Source organism: Anabrus simplex, chromosome 6 (assembly GCF_040414725.1).
Source record: "Anabrus simplex isolate iqAnaSimp1 chromosome 6, ASM4041472v1, whole genome shotgun sequence".
NCBI lineage: Eukaryota > Metazoa > Arthropoda > Insecta > Orthoptera > Tettigoniidae > Anabrus > Anabrus simplex.
Genome location: NC_090270.1, coordinates 185,530,018 through 185,549,313, shown reverse-complemented (window position 1 = coordinate 185,549,313; position 19,296 = coordinate 185,530,018). Strand labels below are relative to the sequence as shown.

Here is a 19,296-nt window from a genome sequence, read left to right as displayed (position 1 = left end):
GAAACAGCGCTTGGTAGCTGTTTTTTTATTTATTTAGAAAATGCCTATGCACAACCTGCCAATATGGCATCCTTTTAGTCCTGCATCACTGGAAATTTTGAGACAAATTGACTGTTTTTATTGCGAAATGTTTGTCCCTCTGTTCAATCCGTGTAAGGGCATATTCCCAATATCATGTTCAGGAAAATGGAGTTCAGCCAGGATCAGTGTCACTCTGTTTGCGATTGCCATATACAGTATTGTCGCTGCTGCTGGTTTAGCAGTAATTTCGTTGCTATAGGTACACAATTTTGCTCTGCATTATAGCTTATAAAGTAATGCAGTCACAGAGTGACAGTAGGGATGTATTGCGCAAAAATTGTGCTAGGCAATATGATGGTAACAGGCAGAACACACTTACCGCTTCTCAGTTGTTTTACGTGGCACTTATACGGAGTATTTCTACATTTTTATATTCGAAATGAAACTGTTACTTGAAATGCATGAAAATGGAATTACCATATTCTGCTGATATTTTGAAAGAGATCGGAAATAATATAGATACAATGACGATTGCAGAATTGAACGAAAGGGGTGGGAAAATATCCGGAAAGAAGTAAGAATTGATTGAAAGATAATGAATAAATATAGTAACCTTTTCTTTTAATGTTTTTATTAACACATTGCTGTCCAGCCCATCTGACATGTAACTGGCACCTGTGGCTGGAAGGTTTTGGCTGAAACATGGAGTTGTTGCAGGGTATCATTCAACTTATTGTAATTCCTAAGCCTGGAATGAGAATGCACTGAAACTTATCATATCTTTCCACTAACCTTTTTAGTAGTTCTTCAAGGTGTGGTACCTCTCGAAACATGCTCCTCTGTGCAGTGGCACCTCACAGAACTTGCAGATGAAGCGTGTTTCACTCCTCAGTTTCTTTGCAGTACAAACTCTGCAGGGTCTCTGGAGAATTTTCTTCACACCTGTACTCACAATTTTGTCTATGATATGTTTCTTCATATCTCCTGAAAGTCTGCCTGGGGGGTCTTGCCTCGGTGCTCTTTTAGATGGAGGTCCAGTTGGTCGTTGCTGAGTGTCAGGGTCAGTTTGTGGGGTAGCGCTGTCACTCAGCCATTCCTTAGCAACAGCATGCAGGTACACTTTGTACGGCAATTTTAGGATTTACCTCTCTAAACACTCTAAATGAATTAAATAAAGCACAGTTCAGAAGGTACATGATGGATCTCTCTGTCCACTTCACTGTCTTCCTAAGCATTGGACAGTAAGAGAGGTACTGATCTGCACGATCTACTTCCTTCATGAACTGGTTATAATCAACACCAGATTCCAGCTTCTCAATTGGTTTACCAGTCTGCACTATAGCTGATGAATGTATTGTTGATATCATTCACACATCTCGCTTGTCCTTCCATACCTGAACAAGTACATCCTGCTTTCTCTGAAATTTCGTCTCTCCCTTTTTCAGTTTCACAGATTTTAGACACTGAGCAAGGCCCCTATTCAACCTAATTGTCCCATAAACTCTAGTACCATGCTTGAGGAGAACCTCAGCAATATGTACACTATTGTAATAATTGTCCATATACACATGATGCCACAAATTGACTAGTTTCCATCACGGACAATATAGTGTCCTCCAATTTTTTCCCTTGCCCGGAATATATTTCCATGTTGCAAATATACCCACTGACTGATTCACACAACATTCGGACAAGAAGGCCATATACATTCATCAAGTGACAACTGCTGTTTAGGTTTACAAACTGTCTGAAATTTCTGTAGCAAATAATTTAGAACATACTCGATTTTGTTTATTCTACTGGAATTTTCTGGTTGCTCTTCATTGTTACTAAAATGCCATGCTTGCCATATTTGTCTAAATCTATTCCTACTCATCGTCTTAGAAAATATTGGTGTCTCAGTCAGGGGATCTGTGGTCCAGTAATCATTGATTGAGTCTTTACGTACTTGTCTCATTAAAAGTAACAGTCCCAAGAACTTTTTGAGTTCATTCACGGTTATATCTGTCCACTTTAAAGTTTTTGGTGAGATTTTATATCTCAATTCATTCTGGTAATGATATCTGTTTGATTCCTCTACCATATACTCCAACAGATCATCACCAATGAACAACTTGACAACACATCCTACATTTTCAGGTTCGCTCGGCAAAATTTTAACACCAGGCATCCCCAAAAAAGGCTCTAAAACCAGTATAATATCCTGATCAGACAACTCACTGCCAGAAATCGGGAGAATACTATCAACATTACTTACATCTAGATTATCTTCGCTGTCTGAAGCAACAGTTCTGACTGCTCGCATGGTGCAATAAACGTGTCATTCACAGCATGACTTCCACATAAATGCACGACACTAGCACTAGAATTATCATAAGACAATTCATCTTCACTCTCCTCTCAATCACTGGGAACATCTGACAAATTATCAGCGTATAATTCACGTATAATATCACCAGGAGTCAATCCACTGTTTACTGGCGCTGCCATTTTTGCTTACTAGCATTTATGGATACACCGCAGATATTTGAAGGCGAAAACAAAATGCCACTGAAACTATAAAACAGGGAAAACCAGTACTAAAAGAAGCATAGATTTTGTACCGTTTAGGTGCATCAACGATAATCTGCAAGCAGTTCCCCAATAACCGTTAGATGGCATCAGAAAACAGAACTGCACCAACACGTATTCATACGTGAGCGGCTGCAGAGCACCGTGCTCGGAAACACGTATCGGTACATGAGCGGACAGCATTGTGTTAAGATTGAATTCTATAAGTGTGAGCAGCCTTTTGAAAAATTTCCTGAGAGATATATATATATATATATATATGTCTTAGGTTAGAGGCGTACATCGAGCATGTTATTGGTATGACTTCCGAACCAGTGGCTACATCCAGTATGACTGAATTGCATTTCCCCTCAGCGCACATGTTTCAAGACCTTGTTTCAAGTCATAAGACAGATATAAATATATCAAATTTGAAGTTGAGGAATGATATTCGGAAAGTGTCAAAATTATAGGTCACTCTGCGATTCAGGGTACACCCCTGCACACGGTATGATGGTTCTTGCTCTAGAATTTTTTTCCAAGGTAGCGGTGTCACTCCGTGAAAATATTTTTAAGTCTTCGTCTTGCACCTAATATTATTGAAGTAGGTCATATTAACTACTCAGAATATCACTAACTTCTTATAAAATTATTTCTTGATTAGAACTAATTAGCTTATTTACCCGTTTCAGTAATGACAAAATCTTAGACTGCAGAATGCTTCGAGCAGTCCATTATTATTATTATTATTATTATTATTATTATTATTATTACATCCGTGAATGGGACGGCGGACCTCCTAGATAGTAACGCTCTCAGGCCAGGAACATATGATGCGGTGAAAGAGATGTTCAGAGAAGGTGAGGGGTTTGGCGGCTGTAAACTGTACTAGGAACTGTTCTGACAGTTGCCTTAGTGCAGGAGAATGGTAAACTATGGAAAATCATTCTCAGGACAGCTCTCATAGTGCATTGGCACTGTCGGTGGCTCCAAGTAGCCTATGCAGTGGCCTCCACGGTATGCACTAGCCATGCGTCTTGGTGGATGTGCTAGGTACCGACTGATGAGCCCAACGTAACACATGGGGGCAAAATGCTGGCAACCAGGAATGAGTTGGCTGGAAAATTTATAATGTCCAATAATGGACCATTTATATTTTGGATTATAAATTTACTCATTCAGGACAAATATTTCAGGTACCCTATGGGAATCAACATCTATATCATGTATAAGCATTTCACAATGCTCGAGAGCATCATATCCCACCAGCAAATTACTTCAGGTATCCAAATATTTATAAACATTCAGTTACACAATTATAAGAATATTTGATGTGAGTTATATTCAGATTAAATACATCATGGGACCAGTTTCAACCCTTTAAGGGTCATCCTTAGCCATTACAAATGATCGGAAATTTAATTCTATATAACTTTAGTTATCTAGTATTTATCGATAGGACGACTAATAACATAAATATTTGAGAATTAAATTTTAGGCCTTTGCCTAAACTACTGTTTCACTCAGCACGAATAAAATGTATTATAGCCTAGATTGCAGTGACTCATTCTCTGACTTTACATTCCGATTTTCATTAAATTATCTTTAGCCATTTTCTCGTGATGCCCGTACATACATAAAGACAGACAGGGATGAGTGAAAATTAAAAAGTGCATTTCCTTGTTACTGTGGACACGACCATTCTTTCTAAATTCTGAGCAATGTACAGACAAAAGTATTATTTTATATATATAGATTTCTACTCTTAACAATCGTAGAAATACATTCCAACATTCATACAAGTGATAGTTTTATTTATACAGGCCGTCCGTTATATTGGACACTGTGCACTCGGGTCAGTACAACAACACTAGTTACTCAACATTTACAATGTACGATAATGTTGCAAGCTAGGCAGTGTTACATTATCCAATTTACACTGTAAAGTGGACCTACAATTTCCATTACAGACTTACTGCAATACTGTATACACTACTCTATTTATGTTTATGTATTTACTGATTGATATCCACAGATTCATTTTGGGTGAAGTACAAATTGGTCAAGCTGATCCACTCTTTGCATGCCATTATTTTAGAACTTGAACAGTTTTCATTGCAGTACAGACACTGCATTTTTTTATGCTAGACCTCTTCAGTGCTTCGCATGTCTCCATCTGTTTGTATTTCGTACCAGCAGTGACAACAGTGTTGTCATTCCAGCGCATTAGCAACACACCACCACAACTCCTGCAGTCATGTGATCCCCTTTCTTCTTTTTTTCCTGTCCACCTTTCTTCGAAGAGGACACTTGTCTGTCAGGTTTTCTTGAAATGTCCCTGTTGCACTTATTCCCTTTCAAGCTAGATGCCTTAACAATTTCAGACCGGGCGAGTTGGCCGTGCGCGTAGAGGCGCGCGGCCGTGAGCTTGCATCCGGGAGATAGTAGGTTCGAATTCCACTATCGGCAGCCCTGAAAATGGTTTTCCATGGTTTTCCCATTTTCACACCAGGCAAATGCTGGGGCTGTACCTTAATTAAGGCTACGGCCGCTTCCTTCCAACTCCTAGGCCTTTCCTATCCCATCGTCGCCATAAGACCTATCTGTCGGTACGGTGTAAAGCCCCTAGCAAAAAGAAACAATTTCAGAGATGTAAAGTCAAAGAATATTTTATGCCACCTATTTGATTCAGTTCCACATGCTTCAGTGAGAGGTAGGACTACATTTCCACCAAGACCAAATTCTTTCAGCCTTTCATTTTATATTGCTATATACACTTGCAAAATTATCCTATAGCCACTGGCAGAGAAGTCTAGCGGAATTTCACTGCTTTGCAGCATTGTGCATCGTCTGAGGGAGGGCTGGAACAAAGTCACTAAATGAGATGCAGATTGTGATCTTGCCCACTTTGGGGTTGATCCTTTTTTGTGTGCGTGCGTGCGTGCGTGCGTGCGGCGCGCGCGCGTTGTTTTAGACTACTCTGTATACTGCGCCGATGTGAATTGTAGGTTGCTGGTCTAAAACATGAGAGTTCAAAGAATAAAAATTTAGTATTTGAACAACCTACACTCCACATTGACACTCGGTGTAACTAAAATTTGATTTATAGACTTTGGAACATTCAGTGTACCACTATTTAACCTGCTCTTTTTTCAGCACATCAGCATATCAACCATTCATAAACATATACTGTATGTGTATATTGTTCATGTATGTTTCCAGGGAAGTCTTACTTTAATTTGATGCGAATGATAAAATAGAGATGTCCCTCAAATGTACAGAACGTGATTTTGTATTTAATAATGTTTTTCTTTTAGCTTTTATGTCATAACTTCTCATTTGTATTATAAATTGTGTTCAACTGACTGGAGAAAAACCACATTCTCTCTATTTATCAGTGAAATCATCCTCCATAATAACAGAGATGTGAATTACCATCTCTTACTGTACTGGACACTTGCGAGTTAAGCTTCAGGCAAGCAAAATCATTCTAACATCTTCCAAAGCTAAACCCTGTATTTATGTGTATTTATCTGCTGTATGACTTATGGTCTACCATACCTGCTGATTCATCTTCATCATTCATGGATGCAGTCATTGTATCATATACGATCCATTCTTTAATATTTTCTGACGATAATTTTGAAAGTACCATTGTATTTTTAGTAATTTAAAATTAACTTGCAATATAATGACCTACAGACTATTCACTTTGAAAGTATTTCTGGCCATGTTATAAAATTTAATACCTGCAATGAGTAGTATGTAAACAATAAGTTTGAAACTTCTCTCTAAACTTTTTTTTTTTTTTTTTTCAATTGGCTTTACGCCGTACTGACATAGATCTTATGGCGATGATGGGATAGGAAAGGTCTAGGAGTTGGAAGGAAGCGGTCATGGCCTTAATGGAGGTACAGTCCCAGCATTTGCCTGGTGTGAAAATGGGAAACCACAGAAAACCATCTTCAGGACTGCCAACAGTGCGGTTACAACCCACTCTCTTCCGAATACTGGATACTGGCCGCACTTAAGAGACTGCAGCTATCGAGCTCGGTGTCTTGTTGTTTAATTTCATTAAATTTAAAAGCTTAGAATACCAGTAAGGATAATCAGGGTTAAAGAGTACTTCTCGTTGCTAAAATTATGAACAAAAAGTGAAAATAGATAATACTGTATTTACTGGTTTAATTCTCATGTGGTTTTTTTTAAATTTTTATATTATATTACAACTAAAAACTTAGGTGCGAGAATTACATCATTAATTCGATTGATTGGGGAATATGTCACAGGGTAACTTTATCTCTATCCAGCTACTGCACAATATTGCAGTTATGCTGAGTTGTAAAGCCCGTAAAGTATGAGGCAGTGAACACCGTGTGCACCTCGACTGTTTTCATCTGATAAAATCATGTTACATACACAACTCCAGTCGCACACTTACAGCCATCCAATTATGATACATTTTATGCAATGACCAATGTTGATTTTGATTATGATTTGCTTTACGTCGCTCCGACACAGATAGGTCTTATGGCGACAATGGGATAAGAAAGTCCTAGGAGTGGGAAGGAAGCGGCTGTGGCCTTAATTAAGGTACAGCACCAGCATTTGCATGGTGTGAAAATGGGAAACCTTAGAAAACCCTCTTCAAGGCTGCAGACAGTGGGGCTTGAACCCACTATCTCCTGGATGCAAGCTCACAGCTTGCACCCCTAACCGCACGGCCAACTCGCCCAGTAAGGTCAGTTTATCCAAGCTGAACAAATAAATCATTTACCAAGGATCCTTCCATCCATCCAGCCTTTCTATTAGCAGTAACAGGTATCTCACCTAGAAGTTTAACCTACGACGTTTTTCCTTTAAAGATAATGTATAGAGGTAGTTTCTTTCAATCTGCAGTTACTGCAAGCATGACTGTTCATCTTTATTTCTCACTTCTTGTAGTCCACACAATAATGCTTGATTCACCTCTCTCTTAAATGGTTCAATTCTGAGTCGTGTTGAAATTCACTAGTGTCTCATCGGCATTGCCTGTTTGTGAAAGTTGTAGTCTTCAGGCATTCTTTGGCACAGTGATGTTTGGCATCTCTGTGAGAAATTATTTCACTTCATATATCCAGTCATCCAGCCCCTGCTCACCTTGAAGTCTGAGAGTCTCATGGTGTGCTTCATGGCTGTCATGCTTGCTTTACATTGTATCATTTCATGGGTAACAGCATGTCCATCCCTACATGCAGCCTGAACATATTCCAATGGTTATTCTTCAACTTTCATAAACTTTACACTCTTCGGAATTTTTTTCTTGAAGATTATTAAGTTCAGACTGCGAATTTATGCCCTGCTGCCCTGTTAAACGAAATTAAAAATAATAACTGCGAGGCCCCAATGTCCCGATTCACATTTAAAGATAAAACAACAGTTCACCGAGATTCAGCTCCACCTACGAAAGAGGAAGTCGGACAGATTATCCAATCCTTGAAGAATAATAAAGCGCCGGGTGAAGATTCGATAATAGCTGAATTGTGGAAGTTTGCTAGTGACAAACCAGTGGAAAAATTAACGGACATCATACGTGAAATCTGGAACACTGAAAGACTTCCAAGTGACTGGGCTTCTGCCCTAATCCACCCACTTCATAAGAAAGGTGACAAGTCGGATGTTAACAACTATCGCGGCATCTCCCTCCTACTTATAACCTACAAAATTCTCTCGAAAGCTCTTCAAATCAGGGCAGAAGAACAGCTAGATCCAGAGCTGGGTGATTACCAAGGAGGTTTCAGGAAAGGACGGTCATGTGTGGAGCAGATCATGAATCTGAAATCTGTCCTTTCATATCTTAAACTAAGGAGCAAGCCTTTTGTAGTAACGTTCATCGACTTTAAGAAGGCCTATGATTCAATTGATAGAACTACCCTACTTCAGATCTTAAAGGAATTTGGCTTGGACAGTAAAACAAGAGTGATCATCCAACTCACCAACACCATCTCAAAAGTGAAGTTTAGAGGAGAGATTTCAGAGGCCTTTGAAATACGGACAGGAGTTAGGCAAGGAGATGGTCTCTCACCTCTGTTGTTCAACTGCGTTCTTGAAAAACTGATCTGTGAATGGCGCAGAGAAATGAGTTATGAAGGAGTCGAAAGCGGAGTCAGACTAGGCCACAAGAACAAGAACCTTTCAATTGACTGTCTAGCACTTGCAGACGATCTCGCGGTTTTCGCTGATTCCTTGGATGCGGCCACGAAGCAGATCAATCAGCTTCAAACACAAGCTGCAAAGGCAGGCCTCCAAATCTCCTTTGAGAAAACGAAATTCATTACAAACATCAAACTGGCGCCAAGTGAGCTAGAAGGATTCACGGAAGAGTCAAGCGAGTTGAAAAATGTAAGTATCTGGTGAATGGATAGAACCTATCTTGTCCGAAAAAGAAGCCTTTTCTTCACGCATGAATAAAATGGAAATGGCTTACCGTCTAAGAATGTCTATAACAAAAGATCTATATCTCTGAATGCAAAAATCAAACACTATTGCACTATATGCAGCGGAATGTCTCGCCATGAATAAAAAAGGCATGATGGAGAAATTGGAGGCCAAGGAAAGAAAGATGTTGAGAAAAATCTTAGGTCCAGTCAGAGACAACGGGGAGTTTAGGAGATGGCACAACCAGGAGTTGTACTCGCATGTGGAGAAAATAACTGATGTGATGCGAAAAAGGAGAATTACTTTTTATGGACACATGGCCCGAATGAATTCAACACGGTTAACCAACCACATTTTCACTTTCCTCCAAGAGAAAAAGGCAAAGGGGGCATGGTTCAGTGAGGTACAGAAAGATCTGCAGGAGATTGGGATCTCATTTGAAGATATCCAGGAGCATGTCCCGCTTAAGAAAAACTCCAAGAACATCAGAGTTTCCTACCAAAGCCGAAGATGAAAACTGAAAAGGCATGGACGGAAGAGCGAAAGGAGCAACACCGTATACGAATGAAGGAATACTGGACCAACAGTAAAGCTCAAGGGAAACAGTTGAAATGACGTGGTCCTTAGTTGGCCGAAACGAAACAAGAAGAAGAAGAAGCGAGTTAATTCCACCTTTTAAATAAAATAGTATTTATTAAATAAACATTTAATAGGACTAGTTTCAACCTATTTAAAGGTCATCTTCAGTCATATCGCGTGTAGAACAAAGTATTTGAAACACAGTGGTTATAAAGATAGTCTTAAAACATCGAAGTTTGACGCTATGAAAAATTGTTTTTAGAATTTCATAAAAACACTTTTGTTGCAAGAAATTAGTTCACTTAGCTGTAGGAATATATGAGGAGAAGTCTTTTATATTCTTCATAGTATTCAAGAGCGTACATACAATTCGAAATTCACAGTCTTGATGAGATCTGGAATTGGGCATATATTTATGATGTTGTTGTTGTTGTACAGGAGAAGTAGTCATGCGATATTCTTCATATCACTGTGAAGCGTAGATACACTTAAAATCATTTATAATCTTGATGACATATAGAATTGAGCATATATGTTACGTATATCCTTAGTTAAAATGTGACTTGAAACAAATATATTATTGTAGTGGAAACGAAATTTTATGCAGTAGTGTAAAGAAAACAATGTAAAAAATATTATATATAAACTTTATTGCACATGTTTGTTTGTCCAACCCTTGTCCCGTTTCCCTACGGGGTCGGGTATGAGGTGAGATGAATTTGTCGTGGCGGTTTTTTATGACCGGATGCCCTTCCTGACGTCAACCTCATCAGAGGAGTTAATGAGAGATGAAATGAATGACGTGATATATGATAGTAGGGAGAGGGTGAAACCCAGTGCCGGTACATAGCCTACTCCTGTCGAATAGCACCAAGGGGTCTGCTCAAGGCTTAACGTCTCCATCCGACGGACGAATCACCATCAACAGCGTCATATGCCCTCACTCCATATGAGCACTGCGGAGAGGTTTGGAATTTAATCCAGGCTTTTGGCACGCAATCTAGTGATTAGAAATTGTATACCACCACCTCCCCTACCCTGCCGGCCAACATTCTGATGGTGAAAATTTTTTCGACCAACGGGACTCGAACCGGCTAACCTCGGTGTTAGACCGTTTTTAGACTTCAGCGCCTTAACGATCATGGCCACCAGGCGGGCTATATAAACTTTATTGCACATGGGTTGTGCATATTAGGATACATTATTTAATACAGAGGTCTATAATTGATTTCTTGGTTGGATTGAGATCTTTTCATTTAGGTTATGTGTTATTACTTCTCCAAGATATTTAAATTGAGTTACAGTTTTTATTTTATTACCATTTATGGTAACTTCTTTTAGTTGTGTTGGTTTTTGGGGCATAATTTCTGTTTGTTTGGTTTTTTTTCAAATGATATTTTGAGGCCAATTTTATTTGCAATGTTTTGAAGTTCTGATATCTGGGTTTTTGCTTCTTTTATGTCCACTGCTAGTAATGCTAAATCGTTGGCGAAACCCAGACAGTTTGTTTTGGTTTTTTTCGGCCAATCTTCATTTTTGGGGGACATTTCCTGAACCATTCCCTCATTACCATTTCTAGAGCACAATTAAATAATAATGGTGAGAGCCCATCTCCCTGCCGTAGTCCAGTTTTAATTTCAAATGTCTCTGATGTTTCTCCCCTAAACTTCACTTTTGATTTGGTGTTAGTGAGAGTCAATTTTATCATGTTTATTAATTTGGGGTGTAGTCCAAAGTGCCTTAAAATTTTATACAGAGATTCTGTATGGATGCAATCATAAGCTTTCTTGAAATCTACTAATGTTATCACCCTATCTCTGTTTCTTCTCCTGTTATAGTCCATTATCAACTTAAGACTCATGATCTGATCAGGACAGCTCCTCCAGGGTCTGAAACCTCCTTGATATTCTCCTAGTTCTTTCTCAAGTTGTAAACTTATCCTATTAAGGATGATTATTGAAGATATTTTGTATGTTATGTCTAGGAGTGAGATTCTCCAGTAGTTATTAGGGTCGGTTTTGTCTACTTTTTTGTGCAGTGGGTGAATGAGGGCTGTTGTCCAGTGTTCTGGCAGTTCTTCTTTAATTCAGATAGAGACAAGTTGTTGATGGAGGGCAACTTTTGCTGATCTTCCTGCATATTTCCAGATTTCCGCAAAGGTCTGATCTTCTCCTGGCGCTTTGTAGTTTTTAAATTTATTCAGAGCTTGGTAGACTTCCTTTATTGTGGGGTGATTGATGTTCTCTGGTGATGTTTTTATCGGGATGTTGGTGTCCAAATGAAGGAGTTCTGTAGGTTCCTCACAATTTAGAACCTTTTTGAAATGTTTAGCCAGAATTTCTGCATTGTCTTTATTGTTATGAGCCAGTTTACGATTTTCATCCTTCATCAGTAGGGTCGGGAGTTCATCTTTTTAGAGCTGTTTTCTGAAGGTTTTGTAGTAGTCCCTTGATTATTATTGAATTCTTCTTCTTTTAATTGCAGTGTGTCCTTATGATGCTGTCTTTTTATTGTTCTTAAGATTTGGGTAGTTTCTTTTCTCTGTTTTACTAGATTTTGATAGGATATGTCTGACTTTTGGGACCTGACGTCTTTTCTCCACTGTTTCATCACATTCACTGTTCCACCATTGGTGTTTTTAACATTGTTTAATTGGAGCCAGGTCTTCTGCAATTTGTTTAAGGTTCTGTACTCATTCTTCAAGTTTATCCGTGATTTTTATTTTTTTCAGTTGCTTTTTGGTCATTTTCATTGTTGATTAGCTGTTTAGGATCTATTTTTCTTTTAGTTTTAGAGGCTTGCTTTTGTAGTCTCCTCTTGGGAGTGAGCTTAATTTTTATTTTAACTAGGTAGTGATCTGCACCTGTGTCTTCCTCGGAGGACTTTTACATTATAGATCTCTCTGTGGTGGTATTTATCCATGCAGATGTGATCCAGTTGACATTCTTCTTTAGTGTAGTCAGGGTGTTTCCATGTTTTGAGTTCTTGAGGTTTTCTCTTAAAACATGTAGATTTTGAGATAAAATTATGGTTTCTACATAGGTCAACTAGTCGCTCTCCATTTTTATTTGTTTTCTTGTGTGCTGGCCATTTTCTGATTGTCACAGTATTTTCTTTCTCTGCCTAATTGATCGTTGAAGTCGCCTACTAATAATTTTACTTGGTGTTTCCTCAGGGTCTTTTGGGGAGTTGTTTTTATTATTAGTGGGAGCATGGGCATTTATTATAGTATAGATTTTATTAGATGCCTTTAAGGTGAGCGTTGAAAGTCGTGGAGACTGTGATCTGAATTCTTGAACCGTCCGACTCGTTGGCTGAACGGTCGGTTCAGAGGGTCCCGGTTCGATTCCCGGCCGGCTCGGGGATTTTAACCTTCATTGGTTAATTCCATTGGCCCTGGGGCTGGGTGTTTGTTCTGTCCCCAACATCCCTGCAACTCACACACCACATATAACACTATCCTCCACCACAATAACACGCAGATACCTACACATGGCAGATGCCGCCCACCCTCATCGGAGGGTCTGCCTTACAAGGGCTGCACTCGGCTAGAAATAGCCACACGAAATTATTATATTATATTATTCTTGAACCGAGTTTATTATTTTAAGGCTGATCTAAAATGCTGTTCCAAATTATGGGACATTCTTCATCACTCTCTTCCCGGGTATACCTTTATAAAGTCTGTACCGTTGAGATTCCAAGGCATTGTGGTCAGTATTTCTAATTTCTTGTAATCCCTTTATAGGAATTTTGTGTTGGTCCATTTTTTCGGTGATCACTTTTGGTTTACCGGTTTGCATGAGTTAGTTTATATTGTGTGTAGAGAAATAGGTTATCTGCTTTGGTTTGATTCTTGATTTTCTCTCGTTCGTGTATGTGGTACTGGGGTATTTCCGTGCCTCCGACTTCACGGTATCTTTCAGGTGGCAGCCCACCGTATCCGAATGCTGCCTTCTCTGAACTCTTGGTTCAGCCGGTGGAGTATTCCTTAAAAGATCTTCCATGGTTGACTGTCAAGGTTTCACCTGTGTGGGACTAGGTCCCGAATTACATCTCTGAATGTGATCCAGTGACGTGATAATGAGGCCGCTCCTCTGGAGTACAGACGCCTTGTGCAGCTGCCTCTAACCTAGAGAACAGACGCTGCATAATGGATTTATGTAATCAGTTTTATCCATTATAATGGTAGTATGAAAAAAACAAATAACAAATAATTTATTTTCTGATAGTTCCTTTTCCATAGTCAAAAAAGATCCTACCCAGAAAATTTAGAGATTACTAAAACAAGCCTTAAAGAACACCCCTTTCCTATTCAGAGACTAAGAGAAAAATAAATGAATAAGCTTGAAAACAAGTCTCCCTACTACTAAAGCTCTTCCAAAAATACATAAAGCTAATGTACCCATCTGTCCTATAATTAATTTTAGGCCTAGTCCGTTATATAAAATTTCACAATTTATTTACAGATTCCTCAGAAAGAATTATAATTTTATGTCCTCAGAAAGAATTATAATTTTATGTCCAACAAATTCATCAAAATGTTTCCCATTTTCACACCAGGCAAATGCTGGGGCTGTACCTTAATTAAGGCCACGGCCGCTTCCTTCCAACTCCTAGGCCTTTCCTATCCCATCGTCGCCATAAGACCTATCTGTGTCGGTGCGACGTAAAGCCCCTAGCAAAAAAAAAAAAAAAAAAAAAAAATTCATCAAAATGACTTCAGGTCTAATTAATAAATTAAGTAATTTCAAAATCCAACCTCATCACTCCACTGTTTTGAGATTATTAATATGTACTCTTAGTATACAAATATCCAAACTCCATCTCATTATTGAAAATAATTTAAATCAACACATTCATTTAAGTAAATTAGAAATCAAAGATTTCATTTCAGGTTTGAAATTAATTCTGGATAACATTTTCTTCACTTTTGACAATGTTATCTACAAGCAAAAAGGTTTGGCCATGGGCTCACCTGCTTCAGGCATACTAGCAGAAATTTACCTAGATTTCATAGAACACAACAAAATTTTAACAAAATTTTAACAAAATTTTAACAATATCCTCTTTTGGGCTAGACATGTCGATGGTGTCCTAGTTATTTTAGATGAGAAAATTTCTAGTGCGAAGTCCACTCTTCTAAATCTTAATATTGACCCCCACATCAAATTTACACTTCAATCCGAACTAGAACAAAAAATTAACTATTTAGACCTAACCATCACTAGGAACCCAACCTCTTTAGGTTATAAAATCTTCAGTAAACCTACTTAAACTATTTCCACAATTCGTCATGATTCAACTCCCCCAATAACCCACAGGTGGGCTACTTACAATAGTTTAGTTCATAGAGCTTTCACTGTTCCAATGTCCAAACAAGATGTAAAAATTAAATACCTTTCGTTTCATCGCAAAATCAAATGGATACGACATGTTTTCATTGATATAAATACAGACATCGCCTTTCAACTACTTTAATAAAAGATAAACCTAAAACCTCAATAATTTCAACCTTTAGTTTTAACAAGGACATTTACAAAATCACTAACACCTTTAAAAAATACAATATCAATATAGCATTCAAAACTAATAATAATAAGAATTCAGGCATCTTATACAACTCCACTTCTATTAATAAATTTAATTGTTTCTCTAATTCAGGTGTTTATAGACTCAAAATGTCATCATGATTGCAGTTTTTCTTACATAGGACAAACAGGGAGAAACCTCATCACTAAATACTCAGAACATAAGAATGCCATTAAATACAATGAATTTTCAGCTGTAGGTCAACATATGCATGACTATAACCATAATTTCACTGATATTCAACAAGATCTCATAATTCTTAAAACATGACACAAAGGCCCATTACTTGATACAACTAAGAATTTGTTCATATATTTAGATCAATATTTTAACTCTTAAGTATAATCAAAATGAAATATGTGAAAAGATCCAATCATTATTCTTAACTATTTTAATTTAACCAATCTAAATTAAATCTTCCATTCCATTCTTTGCACCTCTCCTCAACATTTACCCCCATTCCCTCATCCTTCAGCCCCAGTCCAACAATTGGTTATGCAAGATGAGCCACATTTCGACTTCTTTCTTTTCAATTTTCATTCTTTTCTTCTAATATTTTACATTCCTTAAGTTTTGTTTATTTTTTCTTTCTTTCATATCAGCATTGGATGAGTATTCATTCCACTATTTTAATACAAAGAATGAAAAATTATTTTAACTAAATTCATATCTTCAAGTGCCTTTTCACTTTCATTTTTAAAATGATTAATCTCCATGGATACCTTCAATATTTTTTACAATTACAATGTTTTCTTTACACTACTATATAAAATTTCGTTTCCACTACAATAATATGTTTGTTTCAACTCTCATTTTAACTAAGGCAATACATAACATGTATGCTCAATTCTACATCTCATCAAGATTGTAAATGATTTTAAGTGTGTCTACACTTTGCAGTGATATGAAGAATATCAAATGACTTCTTCTCCTGTACTACAACAACATTATAAATATACGCCCACTTCCACATCTCATCAAGACTGTGAATTTCGATTTGTATCTACGCTCTTGAATACTACGAAGAATATAAAAGACTTCTTCTCATATATTCCTACAGCTATGTGAACTAATTTCTTACAACAAAAGTGTTTTTATGAAATTCTAAAAACAAATTTTCATAGTGTCAAACTTCTATGTTTTAAGACCATCTTCATAACCACCGTGTTTCAAATACTTTCTTCTAAACGCGATATGGCTGAAGATGACCTTTAAATAGGTTGAAACTAGTCCTATTAAATGTTTATTTATTTACATTTTATGGCCTTCATTGGACCACTCTAGCCAACTTTATACAAAGAATTTTTTAGTTTTTTAGTTAATAAACCCTATTTAATTTGTATTGAAAAGGTTTAATTAACTCACTTATTATTTTTAATTTGGTTTTATCCAAGTTCAATACGGACCCATAAAATGAAATACATTTCCGTTGCCCTGTTACCATGTTCCTGAGTATACTGTACTATGGGGCATTTAAATTTAGCCATATTGCTTGAATACCTGCTCATCACGCTTGGAAGAATAATACCACACCAAGAACTTGCCAACCCAGAAAATATCACTAATTTGGAAACTGCAAGTCAGCATGCCTATGTCACGCGGGTGAACAGTAGGGGGGGTAAGAGGCCAAAGGCACCCTTACACAAAGCATCGCATCGTTGTCTTTTATCTTGAGATAACTCATCAGAGGAGCCAAGAAGGAGCAGAAATAAATATGATGTTCAACCTTTAAAGGAGTAGAAATACCGGGCGAGTTGGCCGTGCGCATAGAGGCGCGCGGCTGTGAGCTTGCATCCGGAAGATAGTAGGATCGAATCCCACTATCGGCAGCCCTGAAAATGGTTTTCCATGGTTTCCCATTTTCACACCAGGCAAATGCTGGGGCTGTACCTTAATGAAGGCCACGGCCACTTCCTTCCAACTCCTAGGTCTTTCCTATCCCATCATCGCCATAAGACCTATCTGTGTCGGTGCAACGTAAAGACCCTAGCAAAAAAGAAAATAGAGATTCATAACTACAGCTGATATTATTGTTGAATGCAATGCGTGAAATATGCCAGGAATATTTTTTCCCCCTATTTCATCCTTAAGAAATTGCGGTGTGTGGTGTAAGCCAGGACATGAATTGTGCCAGTAAATACGGTATTCTGAATAGTTCTACCTACGATATGTATAAATTTTGAGAAATCAGTTAGAGGGGCTTTTTCTATTCCTTTCATACCTTTTGATGATATATAATTACTTTTTTGTATAACTTTTATGCACTAGTATTTTTCAGTGTTCTTTCTAGAAGATAAGCTAACTTGTCATATTTTAAATTACAGTGAGTACAACTTCCAGACCATGGCTCGGCTTGGAACACATCAACAAGGCTCCTAAGCGTTCACGGTTTAACTATCTAGAAAAGGCAATCAAAATCTACAATTGAAGAAATGAAGCCACTTTTCAGACTACCCAGTGTTGTGTTGGGGATAGGCAGAAACTTACTCATAGGTCAGGGAAAGAAATGTGTACAGTAACCAGCTCAAGAGGCACGTGTTTCTCTAAGACTGACATACACAATCTTGTATATATCTTCTTCGACAAAGAACTGTGTTTTAATCACAGAGGCCAAGAAGTGTAGTATGTGCAAAAAAAAATCGATAAGCATTACCAGGATGGCATTATTGTGTGACTTTAGAAGTGTCCCTGTTTGTTTTTGGTTTTGTTTTTTTGGTTGGTTTTTGTTTTTTAGCACATATTCCTCTTGCCTACGAATGCTGCTTCCCTTTCACTTTGAATGTGCGTTTACACCAGTGATAACATCTGGCCATGCCCATCAGAGAATCATACTACTGATGTTTACTAGCATGAGAAGAAGTGAACTATGCGAGTGATAGTGGTATATCTTTCGTGGTGGTACTTCGGATTTGGCAACCACTCTTTGTCCCTTTTGAAATTAGGGAGAGAAGGCTATTGGTTTGGTGCCATTACTGTACTATGTACAGCCTTAGTGCAGAAGTTATGGATGAAGTTTCTTCTCCATTTCCCCAAGAACATGTGTCATACAACATGGCGGCTGGAAAGATGGGATTATTTAAGCAGTTACCAATGTGTGATCAGATATATGTACATAGGGATGGGATATTTAAATGAATTTACTATTGAATCACATTAAAATCCAGTGTACTCTAGTAGGGTATTATATAACCCTGCTATAATTTATAAGGCCTTATTTATTATTAAAATTAATGATGAAAGATTAACATTTTTCATGCTTAATTTTTAATATTTCACTTCCAGCTGTAATTTCTTGCTGTAGTTATCATATGGATGAAAAAACTTCTGTTGCAGAAGTTATTTAAAACTACTATGTTTGAGTCTAGTGCTTATTAAAATTTGGTTTAGGAGATTTCATTACTAATATAACTGTTAACTATTTTGAGTGGTTGTTTTTGAGATTTTTCTTTGTTATTGACTATTTAATTGTTATTGACTATTTAATATCTTTATTTTCAACTTTAACCTATTCACAAAAGTTTTCTCATCCATATAGAACAGTTATTGGGTTATAAAGAGATGGATGCATAGTATATTCCTATGGTCTTAAACCATTAATACTTCTTGAATATCACAAAGAAATGTTGGTATAATTATTTCGCCAGGTCTGTAATTTAGTACATCTTCAACTATAGACTGGAATGTTTAAATCTATCCTTGTGAATTGCAGTTGTTTACTCTTGCATCTGCAGAAATTGAAATTGTCTTTTAATATAATAAAATTGGTAACACCTTCTATTTATAAAGCATCCCATCCCTAAAACGTTACCTGCGATTGAACATTTTTGCATCTTCCAGGGCTTTCTGCCAACCATTATTCGCAAAATAATCTGCAACCCAATGTCCTTTGTTTTAGTGCTTTAAAAGAAACAAGCGTGTTGTTGAGAGTTGTGTGCTTCAAATCTGCAAACAAGATTTGCTGTTTAAAAGGAAATCAACGGATATTGTTTAAAACTGGTAGAGAAACTGAGCATTGCCAGTGGAAGCATAACATATACAACCAGATAAAAGGTGCAAAAAATTTTTAGTTTTGGTTTGACTCGATAACATAATGATCGTCGTGTGAATGATGATGTATGTACTGATTTATGGTATATA

General features: G+C 37.4%; 1 protein-coding gene and 1 pseudogene across 2 annotated transcripts in view; one reads left to right on the top strand and one right to left on the bottom strand.

Moving 5' to 3' along the window:
* Usp7 (Ubiquitin-specific protease 7) overlaps positions 1 to 18,404 on the top strand; it is a 458,856-nt gene extending 440,452 nt beyond the window's left edge. For both annotated transcript variants that reach the window (XM_067150095.2, XM_067150096.2), the window contains exon 23: positions 17,484 to 18,404. In XM_067150095.2, coding sequence (XP_067006196.1) covers positions 17,484 to 17,587 — 104 coding nt within the window. In that variant the 3' untranslated portion in view covers positions 17,588 to 18,404. The remainder of the gene's footprint in view (positions 1 to 17,483) is intronic.
* LOC137501185 (piggyBac transposable element-derived protein 4-like) lies at positions 1,389 to 2,326 on the bottom strand (annotated as a pseudogene).
* Positions 18,405 to 19,296: the final 892 nt, after the last annotated feature.